The sequence below is a fragment of the Aspergillus candidus genome (assembly GCF_002847045.1).
Source record: "Aspergillus candidus strain CBS 102.13 unplaced genomic scaffold BDW47scaffold_15, whole genome shotgun sequence".
NCBI classification, from domain to species: Eukaryota; Fungi; Ascomycota; class Eurotiomycetes; order Eurotiales; family Aspergillaceae; genus Aspergillus; species Aspergillus candidus.
Window position 1 is genome coordinate 111,518 of NW_020194020.1, and position 17,059 is coordinate 128,576.

The following is a 17,059-nucleotide window of genomic DNA, read 5'->3' on the forward strand; positions in this document are numbered from 1 at the left end:
GTAGATCTACCCATCCTTCCCTAGTCCCTAGTCTTACTAGTACTCAAGTACAGTAGTATGCATGTATGTACCTGATCCCCCCCGGTCTAGTCCGTCTCGTCCAAGATTAACCCCCCAAGTTAACCATCCCTCATCTCCACCGTTTCACGTTAAACACCACCTTTCTGCAGCGTTCGACCCCATCCGGAAAATTCCATCTCCTTGTCGGGGCAAATCTTCGGTAAACACGCCAATTGGCGTGTTTTTTTCTCCTTACGTTAAGGAACGTCGACCTTATGATTCTATACTGCATACTTCTTGGCTTTGGTGAAGATTCGGCCCGACAATCCGAGGTTTTTGTTTCATGGGCTAATTTGGTGTAATATGGGTGGACGGAGAAAGTTATTCACGATGTGCGTCTATCGTGTGATATTTTGCGGGGTGTAATTTGAGGCGTTGGAATGGGGGTATATATAGTTGGGTTGAGTCTCGAGGATAGGGTGGTCTTGTTTTCTTGTTCAGCTACACTCTTTTTGACGTTTCTTTCTTGTATATTCTATTCGATCCAGACTTTGTTCATTCATTTGTTAGTATGAAGCTCAGCTCTCTGATCTTCGCCGCAGCGGCCGGTTCCGCTGTGGCTGCCCCGGCGCATACCAAGCGAGCTGGTGCTCTTGAATGTATGATCTCCTTCTCTTTTGTCCTTCTTGTCCTTTTATACATAATGCTGACAGCACAGGGCTGGGAACCAACGAATCCGGTGCCGAGTTTGGTGAAGACACCGTTCCCGGAGTCTATGTATGCAATACACACAAGCGATGAAGAAAGAGGCTGACTGGTTAGGGCACGGAATACATCTTCCCTGACCCGGCGACCATCAAAACCCTCGTCGGCAAGGGCATGAACATGTTCCGCGTCCAGTTCCTGATGGAGCGCCTGGTGCCCGAGAAGATGACCGGGACGTACGACGAGGCGTATCTGAAGAATCTGACGGAGGTACGTTTCCTTTTCATGAAACCTTTCCAGAAGAGTGATCCGTGCTGATTTGAATCCTTCAGGTGATCAACGGCATCACCGACCAAGGCGTCCATGCTATCCTGGACCCGCACAACTACGGCAGATAGTGAGTGTGTCTCCCCATCTATGGCAGCAATCATTTAACATGTCCAGCAACGGCGAGATCATCACCGCCACGGCCGACTTCCAGACCTTCTGGGAGAATCTCGCCGGCAAGTTCAAGGGCAACGAGCTTGTTGTGTTCGACACGAGTATGTCATCCACCACGACTCAATCCTAGATTGTATTAACTGTGTCAGACAATGAATACCATGAGATGGACCAAGAGCTCGTCCTCAACCTCAACCAGGCCGCCATCGACGGAATCCGTGCCTCGGGCGCAACCGAGCAGTGGATCTTCGCCGAGGGCAACTCCTGGTCGGGAGCGTGGACCTGGGTCGAGGTCAACGACAACCTGAAAGCGCTCAAGGATCCATCGGACAAGCTCGTCTACCAGATGCACCAGTATCTGGACGCCGACGGGTCCGGCACCTCGGAGACATGCGTGTCGGAGACGATCGGGACCGAACGTCTGCAGGCTGCGACGGAGTGGCTGCGCGAGAACGAGAAGGTCGGCGTGATCGGAGAGTTCGCGGGAGGCGTGAACGACGTATGCAAGAAGGCGTTGACCGGGTTCCTGGACACGTTGGTTGAGAACGAGGATGTCTGGAAGGGCGCGCTCTGGTGGGCGGCGGGCCCGTGGTGGGCGGACTACATGTTCAACATGGAGCCCGAGCAGGGACCGGCTTATGCGGGGGGAATGTTCGATCTGATCAAGGGGTATATGGGGAAGAAGCAGTAGTGCTCATTCGTCGACCCTGTTGTGTGTGTGTGTGAGGGAAATGATGTACTACCAGGCAGAATGTAAAAGGATCCGGTAAACTTGCTGCCTGGTCGTGGTCCTGTGTTCCTGACTCGACCATGGGCCGTGATAATCGTCGACCCACTGAGGGATCTGGAGACTCTGTCTGACACGTCCTCATCAATCTGATACGGGTCTCGACTCGTCCATATTTACCATCCTGACCATTGACCATCAGAAAAATCCATCTCAATCCATCTCAATCCATCTCAGTCCATATCAATTTGTATCAATTTGTATCAATTTGTATCAATCATACAATCAATCAAGAGACAGCCGGATGATGAAATACGACCCAGCCACTGGTCTCGCATGACGTGGCGGCAATGAAGGCTGGTGCTGTGTCTGCCGATCATGAACCGATCAGGATGCAGTTCCTTGGCCCACCGCGTCATTTGGCCATATTTGGGTTGGTCAATTTTTAGAAACAGAGCGTGGCGTAGTGTAGGGTAACGGATGTGGTTGGCCGGTCGATCTCCATGGCGGAGAAGAAGCAGAGAATGGAGAGAAAGGACTGCGCCCCCTGTAGGAAAGCGAAGAAAATAGGTATCCGTGATAAAATAAACAGGCATCGATCTTCAGGCCGTCAACTCGTTTAAAACTTCCATCCAACCTCTTTCTTTTCCTTCATTCTTCAACTTCTCTTCCCATCTTCTCTTCCATCTGCATTTATTCTCCGTCCTCCTTCCTTCCCTCCTCACCTTCTCTCCTCCACTTTACACGTTATTCCAACCCCACAATTCAATAAGAAAACAGAGGAAATTACACCAAAACAAGAAATACGTCATCATGGGTAAAGGCGGCCGCGTGCTCTGTATCATCACCCCATATGCCTTGACCATCGCGTCCCTGATCTGTTTGATCATGGTCGGGCTGGGCTGCACAAATTCCAATTCGGGCTCTCTCAACAACCTCTATTTCTTCCGAGTATGATCCCCCTTCCACATCGTAAAAAAGGCATGATAAATATTAACCATCCAATAGGCCAACCTGCAAAATGTCACCGAATCCTCCGAAGTTCAATCCGGGGTCGATCAAGCCCTCGACAAACTGGGAAAGGCCAACATCCACGTCGACGATGGCGACATCAAGACTGCTCTCGAGCAGGTCCAGAAGCAACTTGGCGTGACCGTCGCCGACTTCTACGACATCGGTCTCTGGGGCTACTGCCAAGGCAACGTCACCAAGGACAACAAGTACGACACCTCCGAGTGCTCTAAGCCCAAGACCGAGTTCTGGTTCAACCCCATGGAGGTCTGGAACCTCGAGCAGACGGGCCTGCAGAACGCCCTCCCCGACGGCATGGACAAGGCCCTCGACGTCTACAAGAAGGTCTCCAAGTGGATGTCCGTCGCCTACATCATCGCCTTCGTCGCGACCGTCATCGAGCTCCTCGTCGGCGCCTTCGCCATCTGCTCCCGCTGGGGCAGCTGCGTGACTACCCTCATCTCCGTCGTCGCCTTCCTCTTCACCGCCGCCGCCTCAGCGACCTCTACCGCCCTCTTCGTCGTCATCCTCGGCCTCTTCAACGAGAAGCTCAAGCCCCTTGGCATCGTCGGTTCCATCGGCAAGAACATCTACGCTGCCTCCTGGCTCGCCGTCGCCTTCTCCCTCGCTGCCGCCCTCTTCTGGCTCCTCTCTACCTGCTGCTGCTCCGGTCGCTCCCCTTACAACCACAAGAACCGGGCCGGTCCTCGCCCCGTTACGGCCGAGAAGACCCCCTACACCTACGAGCCCCTGGGCCCTTACGACAACAACCAGGCCAACACTTCGTACCCCCCTCTGCCTCCCCAGAGCCGGGCCAACAACGCCTACGAGCCGTTCCGCCACGCCTAAGCTCTACTTTTTGAAAGAGAGCGTACTGGAATAAAATAAAAGAAAACAACAAAACAACAAAAAAGAAATACGCGACCGATCGCGGAGATCCCATCTTGTATTATGAAACATAATGCCACCCGCCTCATGATTGTGATTGCTTGATCTGAGCGTTTATCCTCCATCTCATCTTCCTGCCATCGTCATCGTCATCACTTGCATGTTACCGGTCGGGCAGGCTATATTGGGTTTTGATATTTTTGTTTAGTATTTTCGCTCGGGCTACTGGTTACTGGTTTACTTGTTTTGTCATTGTTATCGATAGATATGGCTGCGGCTTAGATACCCTCCTTTTTATTTATTATTGTTGTTAGATGTGAAATCTATCTACTATTCTCATGGTTACTGCATTACTTGCGAGATGGGTGTATTGTCTTTAGTATCTGGTATTTTAGGTGAGATAGTTATCAACAAGTTCAGTCCATATCATACACATTCATAGTTAGGACACGGTCAGCTGCCATTCTGGTCTTACCTGAGCAACCACACCGTACAAAATCAACGCCGTGAGCCTGTCTGCAACTCGGGATATCAGAACAGTAAACACCGTAAAAGCAAAGCAAAACCAAAGAAAGTCGAAATCAACGAGGCCGCTGCACCACCCCCTTCTCGTCAACCGCATAAGCCCACCCCCGCCGCTTCACCTCCGACTTGACGTTCAGCGTCTCCCGCGCCCACGTCTTGAATGGCGTGTTCCGGTCGTCTGACCACGGGGGGTCCGCGTCGGAACGCTCCCAGATATGGTGCAGGGAGTCAAACCAGTTCTCGTTGTCGCTTCCGGCGTCGGATTTCTGCTCAGTGAGACATTTTGCATCTGCTGTAGAGGACGGACCTGCCTCGGTGTCCTTGTCGTCGCCGAGCTCGATGCTCGCTGTTTCGTGCGTTTCGTCCATGGGGTCGTCGTAGACGGATTCGGAAACGCTTTCGGGGATGGTGGGCTCGAGATGAGTTTCGGTTTCACCGGCTGGACTAGCTTCGGTCTCGTTCACTGCGTCTTTGTAGCGTGAATCGCTTTCGGAGGCGCTGGCTGAGCGGGGTCCATCAGGGGCGCGGCTTTGCCGCGCCTCTTCAATGGCGTCGTCGTATTGTGATTCGGTGGGGCTTGGGGAATGTTTGGCACCTGCTTCTTCTGAATGTTGGTTGGGAGGCGCTGTGTGATGTTCTTTGTTGGGACCACTGCGCTCGTGGCCTGCCTCCTCGCGCGCGGATGCTTGGGACACTTCGCCCAGCAGCTGTTCTTCAGCGGCCGCCTGCGTGTCTTCCTGGGAGTCCGTGGACTGGGTGGACGGCATCCGGTCGATATCCGGGTCGGTCTGGCCGCTCTGACTGGCGGGTCCAAACGAGTGCGCGTGGAAATTGGAGAACCGGTCCACCAGACTGCCTGTGAATGAGACCTTTGCATCGGCCTGGTGAACAGGGCTCGGCTCGCTGAAGGGCACATACTGTGCGGCTGCGACCTCGATGCTCTTGACGGTGAGGTCTCGTTTCTTGTACGAGGGCTTGTTATATGTCGATAGGAAGAACTCTCCGTATGGTAGTGTCTTGGTTTCCGCGGCGGATGACTGCTCCTGATGCTGCGGGTAGTCTTGCAAGTGCTTGATGATGAAGTCGTCCCATAGGAAAGACCGCGTGAGATTCCCTTGACTCCGCAGAGATCGCAGCATGGAGCATAGTTCTGTGAAATGGAGGAAATCCCCCGTGTAGCTGGGGTAGGCGCTCCGGAATTTCTCATGTATCCGTTGCGCTTCGAAATGCTCAGGGGAGCCACTGATATAGCTCTGTCGACGGGTCATGATTTCCGATACCGACCGGCTCACATCGAGGTCCTCGTCGTGTTGCGCTTTGAATCGCTTCGACATTGATAGGTCACTATCAACTTCAGAAACGCCTCGCTTCAATGCTAATCTTTTGGCATGTTCGACAAGGAGATCAGGCAGCGAACTGCTAGGGCCCGATGCATCCTCGATATCTTCCGACTGAGTTGAGTGTAAGACCTCTCGGTACGATGAGAACGGCTTCGATGACTCTTCTGACTGGCACGTAGAATTGACCACTCCGGCACTCTGTTCTCTATTTCTGAACGCCGAAGAATCGAGCAACATATCCGGCTGGGAGAACGTTGTTCCTTGCATTGACCAGTGTCCCGTACTTGGTTGCGTGCCCGGTATATCGGCGTTGTTTGAGCCATCCTCTGACCCGATTGAAACATTCGTATCTTGCGTGCGTTCGGGATCACCATTGTTGCTTGCATATGTGTTGAGTATACGGGATTGAGACGACTTTGGCCCCGATGACGATGACTGCCCAGACGGCTGCGAACCTGAGTCGGTATGGTTAGGGCTCCCTTTGGGCTTCGCCGCTCGACGTTTATTGGCAGGGGTTTCCATGACCTGCACATGCTCTTGGACAGACTGCTCGTGTGCCGAGCCCGAGCTGTCGACACCGTTTTCTGGCTGACTGGCCGGGTACGTTGGCTGGGAATTGCTTCCGAGGGCGCACGGGACAGAGGTTTCCATCGTAGAGTCATCGCTTTCATTGTCAGACTCATGCGCCTCTTGTATATGAGCCCTGGTGTCCTCAAGACAAGTATCACCATCAGTCGTGCCCGGGTTTGGCTTATGGCCTTGCTTTGGTGGGCTTCCCATCAGTATGTCTCGTTCTGGCTCAGCATCGGCTTCTGGTTGATTGCGAGTGGAATCTAATTCGGCCCGTTGCAAGTCGGCTCGTCTACCCCTGGGTCTTTCTCGTATGGGGCTGCTGTCAGCTGGAATTCTTCGGCTTGGAGATGCATCCCTCATGGACTTATCACTAGCGGACCAATTGGAATATGTCGAGTCATGGTCGGACTCTGGATCTGGCTCCGGGGAATGGTGGGGTGTATCGGGCTGTGCGTCGTCTGAAACGGCTGGGTCAGGAGTTGAGCTCCTCGGGCCTGGTTGCTGGGCCATGCGGTGTCTCTTTAGCGCAATTTGATTCCATTGGTGCAAGAGTGCAGGTGGTACGTTTCCTGTAATTTCATCCCTTCCCGGTGAAGCCGGTATCCAACGACGGAGATGTTGTTCAAAGAGTTTCCTCTGATCCTTGGGGATTTCCACGTCCTTTTTGGAAATCATTGTCATACCTTCCCAAGGGTTTTCTCGGCTGCGTTTTGGGCCGTTGAAATCCTCGCTGTCCGTTAATGTCTGTTTAGAGGCGCCAGTCTGAGCGGGCGATTTGGCATGTTTTTCCACTTTTTCTTCTCGATCTGGTTCCTGCGCGGGATTTGTACACTCTTCCGCCTTATCTCTCATGCGTTCACCCATGCCGGGAGTATTCCGTTCGGGAGTCTTGAGCCTAGAAACAGATACCGGGTCCAGGAGCTGCACATAATCTTGAACCGAAGGTCTAGTATCGGCCTCGATAGAGACATCACTTCCACGAGTCTGGTCAGTTCCCACTGCTTCATTTGGTTGGGCCACGGTCTCAGGCGGTGCCTGTGATGGGGACCCGTTCTGTGAAACGTGAGCGCCACCACCGAGATGACCCAGAAGCTGATCCGGGTTTACTGGCAGCGGAGCTGCTTGTGAACCGTACGCCAATTTACGGAGATCTGAAGGTACCTGAGACATCAAAACGCTCTGTGTGCCAGGAGCTTGGGAGGCATGGCCCTTCAATGAGTCAGGAGAGCCATAAAAGCGAGTATCTTTCGAAACTTGGCCCCCTTTCCCTGCCGACTTAGCGTGTTTGAAGGCCTGGTTTATCAACTCCATGAGTTCCTTTGATTTTTTGGGCAATCTCCCTGGAACGGGACCCTTGTACCTGAATCCCTCCCATGCGACATCGAAACGCTTGACGTAAAAATGGATCCCTGGGCTCGAAGCGGCATATTCGAGAACCAACTCAAAATCGAGTAGTCGCATGCAACATCCTCTGGCTTCCTTGATGTCCACCGGTCGATGGGGGAATGATCGATTGTATACTTCGAGTGATTCTTCGGAGATGATCGCATCGAGTTGTGTCAACTGATCCGTGATTCTTGCTTTGGACCAATTCTTCATGTTATCCCACTATCCAACCAATGGAGCGATTAGCCAAGTCCTGCGAACATATCCAAAGAGTAGGCTTACCGCAGTTATCATGGCATGGCGTCCCGAAGGAACTTTAAATCGCAAGTTGCTTCCATCATCCTCGACCTCCAGATTATCCAATTGCGCGTGCAAACAAAGAGACAAAGATTGTTCAATGAGGGGTCCTATCCATGGCTGGATAGACGCCATGGTGTGAGATTCAACTGGGTCTCCGCGAGTGAGTCTTAGTCGGTAGCATTATAGGCCGGGACAGGTTCATAGGCGTTGGAGATGGCCAGGTTAGTGAGGAGTAACCATTTGATTCCCATCCTGCATGATTCCGAATCTCCCTTGATTGTATTTCCCTTTCCTCACTTTCTTCTGGACGAGGTGTGGGAGAATTCCGATCCGTGGTCAATCGTCAAGATCGGAGTAATGAAAGACGCGCCTGCAACGCGCCTCACCGCCCGCCTCCCACCGCCCCACTCCCGCTGCAGGATATCTCGAAAGAACAGGAGATTCGCAGGACTATACTAATCCATATCTGACCTCTAGCCACACCACGTCATTGGGCAGCACTGGCACTTCCGGACCTCCAACTTAGACGGTTTAGTACCAGGTAGGAGTAGTGCCATCACGCCCTGCTTAGCTTCTATTTTCTTTGCACGGTTATTAGCATCATCCATGATGACTGTCTTTCATCTGTTCCTATTTTTGGAGTGAGATGCGGGATCGAGATTAACCCCGAGTATCGTGATTCCCCACCCCACTTCCTTTCTCCTCGACTTTCTGTCCGAAACGACTGGTTCTTTGAAAAGGCCTCGAAGGATGCCGACCCAGTATCTCGACGCAATACGCATGGACACAAACGACGCAGACTCCAATCATCTTCCAAGATTTCGAGCTCCGGTAGCTCCGCGGCGGGCGATCACAGATGCTTGGTTCCAACCCCTCACCTTGCTTCGATAATCGGGAAGCTGGATTTATCGTACTCTTGACAGACTAGGCCGGACAGACTAGGTGGTGCTACCCTCAAGGGAACGAGCGAGTCCAGATGACTTCTCAACAGTCTCAAGGGACGTCGAGTCCGTCCGCGTCTTCGATCTTCCTTCCGCTCGGACGACGAGGCTCCCGCGCGTCTCTCTCCACGCAGGCCGAACAGGAGAACTTAAACGCCGCCCTCGATCAAATTCATACGGCCGCATACCAATCAGACTCCCTCACTGTCTTTAATGACTTCACCAACCCTCCCGCCACGAGGTCCGCCACTGACGACAAGAGTGTATCGGGGGAACTACAAGGGGGTCTGAGTGGATTGTACAGCAGGTTCAGAACCTCTGTTGGTGGAATGGTGAGCGGCGTGGGTAGATCTACCGATAAGGCTTCTGCGGAGGACCCCGCTTTAAAAAGCCCACGTCCTTTGAAGAGTCCCCCCTCGGAGCGCTCTGCAGCGAGATCTGCCCATGAGTCGGCGGCTTCCATCGCAGAGACTCAGCGAAACAGCCATTCTTCCGCTCAAACTTCTAGGATACCTTCGCCGGTGTCCGCCATACACCACTCGATCCATGATGGCCAGCAACCCCTTGGGCTTGGCAAAGGCTCCAAACTCTCTTCGAAAGCAGCCAGTATCTCCTCCAAGGCCTCGGCTTCCACCTCCCTCGCGAACAAGCCCCCCGTTCCGCCTCTGCCCAAGGCTACCACCAGCTCCACGGCCGCGGATCCGACCGTAACTGAAGTCAACGTGAATGCAGTCAAGGAGCCTTCGCATCCTTCCAGTATTAAATCGGTCAATCCCTCTACTCACAGCCTACAAACCCTGGACTCATCCGGCTTCGATAAAGAAGACGGCACGCTCAATACGTCGCTGGCCTCCTCTGGATGGGGCCAGCGACTCAAGCAATCTCCAGTCATACAGCCAAACCCCCATGGAAATGCTCCCGAAGGGCCAAGTGTTACAGGCCACAGCAGGACTCCGACTACGGGCAGCCAGGCGACCGATCACTCAAGAAGGATAGAGGGGCAAATGACTCATGAGTTTGATCAGACCCTGCCCGGCCCTGCGAGGAAGGCAAGGCGTTCAATCGACGGACCGCAAGACGGCGCGGCGGCGGCACTCCATCAAGAGCGACTACGGTCCAATTCAGGTGCTTCATTCGTTCTCGATAAATCAGCGGGAGCTTCGCTCTCTAGTGCAAACCGCATCTCCCGAGTTCCCACGCGTGAGGACAGCATCATCTCTGAAGGCCAGAAAACTCCTGCCGATGACTCTTCCATGTCCCTGAAAAGAGATCAGATGCAGCCGCGAAACTCTCCACAAATGAGCGCGACCAGCGATCAACCAAGGAACCGACCGGAGATTGGAAATCCGAGCCGCAGGCCTGGCCATGTGCCGTCGAAGTCGTCCGTCTCTGAGACCTCAATAGGGCCTGCCGCTTTACCGCACATAAACACAACATTCGATCGCGTGCCAAGCCAAGAAGGGAGGAATTGGCACACCGGTGGTGACGGGGTGATGTCGCAGCTGAGAAGTAAACTGCTCAGTAAGGACTTCTGGATGCGCGATGAGAATGCCAAGGATTGTTTTCACTGTGGCGAGCCCTTCTCGACCTTTCGGCGAAAACACCACTGTCGGACCTGTGGCCAGATATTCGACTCTAAGTGCACTCTTCTTATACCAGGAGAAGGATTCGGTCAGCCGGGCTCCATACGCGTTTGCAGACCGTGCGAGGATATGATAAACGGCCATGATGATGACTCCTCTGAATTCTCCGACAGCGAACACAGCCCGATCATCGTGAATCCTCGTCTATCTGAACTTAGTTTCGGGGGTCAGTCGCGAACAGGAGCAGACGACGATGACACTTCCTCCATCGTGTCGCAGTCTCTCGATCACGTCATAAAGACACCTACAATGGCTATCCCCGCCACGAGACGTGCTGGGGAAGGTCATAATCGCCGGTCGGCAGTCCTAGAGATTAGCCCGGATCGTCCGCTAGCGAGACCCACATCATCCCGATCATTAAGGTCTTCGCTCGGCGGAAGAACACACTCAATGGGCCATAAGCGCCATCACTCCCGCCAACAGTATATCCGTAATCCCAAATCGTTTCACGACGATAGGGCTCCATTCCAGAGACGCCACGTGGAGGACGCGGCACCAGAGTCGAAGCTCCCTGCATTTCACAAAGACAATATCATTGACCCTGACCTGGCGCAGTACCTCTCCGACGATGCCTCTAGTGGCGATGAGCAGCCAAGTCTGCTGTCAGCTGTTTCAGAAAGTTCACTGCCAAAGAATGGCGGGGACAATGAGAGAACCACATTTGGAGGGTTCCTGGCAGCTATGAAAAAGGGCCGATCTGCATTTGGAGATAAAAGCACCGCGAGTGCGAACCTTCGTGATGCCGATGACGCCAGTATTACCAGCTCCAAGGCCGCCAACATCCCGCGTATGTCAAGACGACGTAACCTCAGCGTCGCTAGTAGTATTCACCCACGCAATTCTCCGAGGGCATCAAAAGATAGTATTTTCAACCCTCCCGAGTCATCAACCCCGGCCCAGGTTTTGCCCACCATGGTACCCCGAAGCGATTTCAAAATAACGCGGAGCTCGTCGATGCGAGGAGACGGCGCCCCACCGGTCGAGCTCAATAAAGCCAGTTTACACCATGTCCATAGGCTCCTCAGGCAGTTGTTGAAAGACTCGTCTATCCCTCATGCTCAAAGCTGGGAAACGGCACTCCTCCCGATCCTGCTGAAAGCGGCCGATGAAGTCGACCCCGATGTGCAAAATGGCGACGATATGGATATTCGACATTATATCAAATTGAAAAAGATCGTGGGTGGTCGACCGGGAGATACTTCTTACGTGTCGGGGTTGGTGTTTACGAAGAACCTCGCTCTTAAGAGCATGCCCAGGAGCATCCCTCGGCCAAAGATCTTGATCATCACATTTCCCCTTGAATATGCCCGTCACCAGCAACATTTCATGAGTCTAGAACCTGTCATTCGCCAAGAGCGTGAATTTCTCGAAAATCTAGTCAGCCGAATAACAGCTCTACGACCTACTCTGTTACTGGTGGAGAAGAATATCTCGCGACTGGCTTTGGAGCTTTTGGAGAAAGCCAATATCCCCACAGCCTACAATGTCAAATCGTCGGTTCTCGAAGCCGTGTCTCGCTGCACACAAACAAGGATCATCACTTCCATGGATAAATTGGTCACCACCCCAGTGACCAGTGTATGTGGCAGCTTCGACGTCAAGACCTACGTGCACAACGGCCGCCGGAAGACTTACATGTACCTGTCGGGGTGTCGAAAAGAACTTGGTTGCACTATAGTTCTGCGCGGGGGCAATCACGACCTGCTGACTAGAGTCAAAAGGATTACCGAATTCATGGCTTATGTCGTCTACAACCTCAAATTGGAGACTTGTTTGATGCGAGATGAATTCGCCCAAATACCAACTTCAGTCGAACCGGATGTTGAGACAAAACCAAGGGACATGGGGTCAGGTGCCCTGCCTGCGGCAGCGAAATTAGACGATAAAACCGGCTTTGCGACACCAGGCGAGAAGCAAGAAATGAACGAGGACAAGGGTGATCCTTTCTCTCAAGATAAACCGAGCGTTGCAAGCGAGGCGATCGAGGTGCCTGATGATGTTCCGATGCCGACTTACTATGAAGAAATCGTTCAAAACCACAAGACCAAGATCTTATCTGCGTCTCCTTTTGTCAAATTTGAGCCTCCTCATCTGTTGATGCGTGCGAGAGAGATGGAACGCCGACTAGCTTACCTCCAGCGCCTACGTGACCAGGACCTCAAAATTGACCAGCCATCCGACGAGAAATCCAAGGCCCAGAAGTTTGTCCTTATAACCCCTGAAATGGTTCATCGATCCCCTACGGGTGCCGCGCCCAAGGTAATGGAGGTTTTACACGCGGCCCACGATGCCGAATACGATAGGGCGATGCACAATTACCTGACACAGAAACGACAGTGGGAAGCTTATATCTCTGGCACTGATGTTGGCCTGTTTGACCCATTTGCGCATCAGAATATCGTCGTTCTTTTCAGTCTTGTCTGTACAGAAACGTCAATCCCTTGTTCTGGTCCGGACTTGCTTGCTATGGAGTACTACAACGAACACGAAGACGAGACGATATTCGAGCCTGACTGTGCGCTTGGCCAATACGTGGAAGATGTCTGCATCAACGCCAATGCTGAATGTTTTACGGACGGCTGCGAGAAACGATACTTTGAACACCATCGTCAGTACGTCCATGGAGAAGGCCAGATCAGCATTTTTACCCAGCCCTATCCCTCCAAACTCAGGGGTCTCCAGGACACAATCTTGATGTGGAGTTGTTGCAAGATCTGTGGCAATGAAACACAGGTTTTTCCAATGTCGGAAAACACGTGGAAGTACTCGTTTGGCAAGTACCTGGAGCTTTCGTTTTGGAGCAAGAACCTGCATGCTCGCGCAGGCGTTTGCCCTCACGATTTGCAGCGGGATCACCTTCGTTTCTTCGGTTTTAAAGACGTTGCTTTACGCATCCACTACGATGCCATCAACCTGCTCGAGATCATCGTGCCTAGGACCCGAGTCACTTGGAAGGTGGACAATGATTTAAAGCTCCGCAATGAAATATACCTAAGGAGTGAGGGCCGCATCAAGAAGTTCATGGACTCCGTCCGAGCCAGGTTGAAAGGGATCAACATTGAAAGCGGTGTGATTCCAGAAAAGGCGGAAGAATGCAAGAGGGAGATCGAGGTTCTGACCCGCAAAAGTTTCGAGGATCAAGCGACTTTGATCAAGCAGCTGCAAGACAAGTACACAAACTCTCGGTACTGGGAGGTCATACCCTTGAATGAGGTTCTGCGCTCTGTGCAAGAGCGAGTCGTGGAGTGGGACACCGTCTTCGCCGAATTTGAAAAGAACTATTTCCCCTCCGAAAAAGATATCAGGCGGCTGGCGACGCTGCAACTCAAGAAGATCTTCTTGGACAAGGACGCTTCCGTGACATCCATCACCTCTTCTGATGAACAGCCGACGCCTCCAAATGAGGCGGAGAGTGAGAGTATCGAAGAGCCTGAAGAAGGGCGGCCAATGCGTCGCATGACTCTCTCCCCCGAAAAGGCGCAGGACGTTCTCGTGTCTGTAGTTGAGGAGCACTCGGGAAACAAGAATCGAGCCATTGCCCAAGACCTAGAATCTCCCAGGGTCGAAGAGGTCGATTCAACGATCCCCTCACCACCACCAGAGATGAAATCGCCTCCAGCCGAATCTGGGCTCGACCAGGAGCGCTCTGAGGCAACAGGAGCCGCTGTTCAACCTGAAAAACTTCCGACAGAGTCAAGCCCCCCGACGAAATCTCCAGAGTCAGATTCTTTGCCTGTTCGCTCAAGAAACAGCTCGACAGAGCTGCCTACCAGCGGACAACCGATCGCTCGTAAGATGAGCCAGAGGAGCACTGACGGGGACAGGACGAGGAGCCACACAATTGCGAGTAACTCCCCCTCAAATATCCCACGCCCAGCTGAAAGTGCTTCGCGACGCAGCGGGAAAGCAACCTCACCACCAATGCTACGCGCCCAGTCCCAGCCTCTCCAGTTTCAGAAGAATGCACCCAATGACAACGTGCCCTCGAAAGGGAAAAAGGCGGGATCAAGCAAGGCCGGCGAGTCCGGGGATGTTCCCAGCCTGTCTCCCCCCGAGGGTAAAGCCAAGTCTCCGGAGAAAAAGTTGACGGATCGACTCGGTCTCGGTGCTTTTAGGAATGCGAAGATTACACCCGGTCCTTCTCTCATACCTCGTTCTATCCCGGGCAGGAAAGATAGTTCTCGTGTGTCGAATCTAGCGAAGCATTTTGAACAGCTGAGTCGCGAGTTCGAGAAAGAACGTCAACGGGAGAGGGCTCGTCGAACGGCTCGAGGAACCCATTCCCGGGCATTTCCTCTGGCAAGTTCGAAACCTATTGTCGAAGTCTATAAGAATGTCAGGGAAGCTGTTGAAGAACGGGAGCCATCGGCCGAGGGTGAGGATCTCGCGACGTCCATTCCGAAATTACCGGCCGACGAGTCCAGCCGGGGAAGCGATGAGTTTATGGGAAGGGCCTCCGAAGAAGAACCGAGAAAGAGAGCATCCTCGCCCGAACCCTCTGTCCCGGTACCAGAAAACGACAAGAACGACCACCACGCTCTGTCGGATGGAGAGGAAGCCCACACCGACGAAGACCGGATATCAGCGGACGGACTCCATATCACGGATTCGAATGAGGATCTTGGCAAGATGTCCCCCGAGGAGGAACAGCTCGACCTCAGAGAGCTTCCCAAACACGAGAGAAGCACGCTGCTGAGGCTGCTGACGACCTTTTGGTCCGAACGCTCGGCCAGCGGATGGGCCCCTCTCAGCTACCCGCTCACGATGTCCGACCACGTCTTTGCCGACTGCGACATTATCGTGAGGGAGGACGAGCCGAGCTCGTTGATCGCCTTCGCGCTGGACTCCCAGGACTACAAGGACAAATTAACTAGCATACAAGAGCGCTACGAGGCGCAGGACGAGTTAGAATTGGGCCTGGAGAAGGGGACGGAGGCGATGGCCGAAACCCGAGTCGAGCACGCGCTTCTCCGGTCCACGGGAACACACCTGAAATACCAGTTCCAAGAAGGCCAGGCCAAGATGCTCTGCAAGGTATTCTACGCCGAGCAGTTCGACGCGCTGCGGCAAAAGTGTGGGGTCTCTGAGCGGATCGTGGAATCGCTCTCGCGGTGTGCCAAGTGGGACTCGCAGGGCGGCAAGACCAAGTCACTTTTCCTGAAGACTCTCGACGACCGATTCATCCTGAAGTCGCTGTCCACCATCGAAACGCAGGCATTCCTCAAGTTCGCGCCGGCGTATTTCCAGATCATGTCTGAAGCCCTGTTCCACGAGCTGCCGTCGGCGATCGCCAAGATGTTCGGCTTCTACCAAGTCATCATCAAAAACCCCGCCACAGGGACAGAATTCAATTGGTTCCTCCTGCTAATGGAAAACCTGTTCTACGACCGCGTGCCAACCCGCATCTTCGACCTCAAGGGCTCGATGCGCAACCGCAAGGTACAAAGCACAGGCGAACGCAACGAAGTACTCCTAGACGAAAACATGGTCGAATTCATCTACGAGACGCCGCTGTTCGCTCGGGAACACTCAAAGAAGCTTCTCAGCCAGAGCGTCTGGAACGACACGCTCTTCCTGGGCCGCCAGGACGTCATGGACTACTCGCTCATGATCGCCATCGACGAAAGCCGCTCGGAGCTCGTAGTGGGAATCATCGACTGTATCCGCACTTACACGTGGGATAAGAAGCTGGAGTCGTGGATCAAGGACCGAGGATTTGCGGGCGGTGGCAAGAACAGGCCCACTGTCACCAGTCCTAAGGAGTATAAGGGGCGGTTCCGCGAGGCGATGGCCCGATATGTGCTTCAGGCACCTACGTATGGACACACCAGATTCTGATTATTGTTCCGACTTACTGACTCGTCTCTAGCTGTTGGCATCAGTTCCAGGCCTCTCAGGTTCCCCGGTACATGCCTCTGGGACAATCCCAACACGCTCTTATTGCTGAATCTGAGGGACCTGATGGACCTATAGATTCGTGGTGAATACGCAGGAAATTGGTAGTATATGGTCAAACGGACGACGTAATGACGGCGTTATGGCAGGCGGCACATTGGTTTAACTTGGGTTACACTCTTTGGATTGGAGTTTTCAGAAATATATAACCTTCTATTCGATCATACTTAGTTTTAGGATCTACTATCTACGGAGCAGTATCGTATCTCAGATGGTAGTGGGGTTCCCCGATGGGCCTTGGATCCTGGGGCCGAGAATAACATGTGACGATAGATCATCCTCTCACCACCATCACAACCACAACCACCATCTTCTCCATATATCCACCCCAATACTACACACAAGACAAAGACGGTCCCAATATAACCATACTCACAAAAATCCAAACTATCAAAATCATGCACAAACCATTCATCCTCAACAATAACCCACCCCCGAACCACCTTGAAAACATTAATAAAACCCCCTTGGTCCGAGCGTACAATATCGGCAGAATTCGGGACGAAGAGTTTCCACCCCGAGGGATTTCCGTCTTGTCTTGCTCCTCTTTCTTCCCTCCTCTCTTTCTCTTTCCCTTTCTTTCCTTCTGTCCGTTTTTTCTTTCGTTTTGGATTGTTGTGTTCA

General features: G+C 53.0%; 5 protein-coding genes across 5 annotated transcripts; 4 read left to right on the forward strand and 1 right to left on the reverse strand.

Moving 5' to 3' along the window:
• Positions 1-56: 56 nt before the first annotated feature.
• Positions 57-845, forward strand: BDW47DRAFT_103682 (uncharacterized protein). The gene is made up of 3 exons (XM_024812132.1): positions 57-659; positions 719-777; positions 823-845. Exon 1 carries the CDS (start codon positions 62-64, stop codon positions 308-310), a length of 249 nt encoding a protein of 82 aa, XP_024673111.1. The 5' UTR covers positions 57-61; the 3' UTR covers positions 311-659; positions 719-777; positions 823-845.
• BDW47DRAFT_16349 (glycoside hydrolase family 5 protein) lies at positions 423-2,075 on the forward strand. Its single transcript, XM_024818345.1, has 6 exons — positions 423-659; positions 719-777; positions 823-975; positions 1,038-1,102; positions 1,150-1,247; positions 1,296-2,075. Exons 1-6 carry the CDS (start codon positions 572-574, stop codon positions 1,835-1,837), a joined length of 1,005 nt encoding a protein of 334 aa, XP_024673112.1. The 5' UTR covers positions 423-571; the 3' UTR covers positions 1,838-2,075.
• A 412-nt stretch (positions 2,076-2,487) lies between these two features.
• BDW47DRAFT_103685 (SUR7/PalI family protein) lies at positions 2,488-4,117 on the forward strand. The gene is made up of 2 exons (XM_024812133.1): positions 2,488-2,824; positions 2,882-4,117. The coding sequence occupies exons 1-2, from the start codon at positions 2,687-2,689 to the stop codon at positions 3,731-3,733; spliced, it is 990 nt and encodes a 329-aa protein (XP_024673113.1). The 5' UTR covers positions 2,488-2,686; the 3' UTR covers positions 3,734-4,117.
• Positions 4,118-4,353: 236 nt separating this feature from the next.
• On the reverse strand, positions 4,354-8,028 carry BDW47DRAFT_116755 (uncharacterized protein; the record flags this gene model as incomplete). Its single annotated transcript, XM_024814982.1, has 7 exons — positions 4,354-5,098; positions 5,138-5,236; positions 5,267-5,550; positions 5,590-5,801; positions 5,835-6,016; positions 6,053-7,818; positions 7,879-8,028. The coding sequence occupies 7 exons, from the start codon at positions 8,026-8,028 to the stop codon at positions 4,354-4,356; spliced, it is 3,438 nt and encodes a 1,145-aa protein (XP_024673114.1).
• Positions 8,029-8,390: 362 nt separating this feature from the next.
• BDW47DRAFT_16382 (1-phosphatidylinositol-3-phosphate 5-kinase FAB1) lies at positions 8,391-16,567 on the forward strand. The gene is made up of 2 exons (XM_024818347.1): positions 8,391-16,296; positions 16,350-16,567. Exons 1-2 carry the CDS (start codon positions 8,873-8,875, stop codon positions 16,462-16,464), a joined length of 7,539 nt encoding a protein of 2,512 aa, XP_024673115.1. The 5' UTR covers positions 8,391-8,872; the 3' UTR covers positions 16,465-16,567.
• Positions 16,568-17,059: the final 492 nt, after the last annotated feature.

Coding starts and splice junctions, on each gene's coding strand:
- BDW47DRAFT_103682 (XM_024812132.1), top strand. CDS start 62: ATGTATGTACCTGATCCCCCCCGGTCTAGTCCGTCTCGTCCAAGATTA.
- BDW47DRAFT_16349 (XM_024818345.1), top strand. CDS start 572: ATGAAGCTCAGCTCTCTGATCTTCGCCGCAGCGGCCGGTTCCGCTGTG. Junction 660..718: donor GCGAGCTGGTGCTCTTGAAT/GTATGATCTCCT, acceptor CTGACAGCACAG/GGCTGGGAACCAACGAATCC. Junction 976..1,037: donor ATCTGAAGAATCTGACGGAG/GTACGTTTCCTT, acceptor TGAATCCTTCAG/GTGATCAACGGCATCACCGA.
- BDW47DRAFT_103685 (XM_024812133.1), top strand. CDS start 2,687: ATGGGTAAAGGCGGCCGCGTGCTCTGTATCATCACCCCATATGCCTTG. Junction 2,825..2,881: donor ACAACCTCTATTTCTTCCGA/GTATGATCCCCC, acceptor ACCATCCAATAG/GCCAACCTGCAAAATGTCAC.
- BDW47DRAFT_16382 (XM_024818347.1), top strand. CDS start 8,873: ATGACTTCTCAACAGTCTCAAGGGACGTCGAGTCCGTCCGCGTCTTCG. Junction 16,297..16,349: donor TATGTGCTTCAGGCACCTAC/GTATGGACACAC, acceptor ACTCGTCTCTAG/CTGTTGGCATCAGTTCCAGG.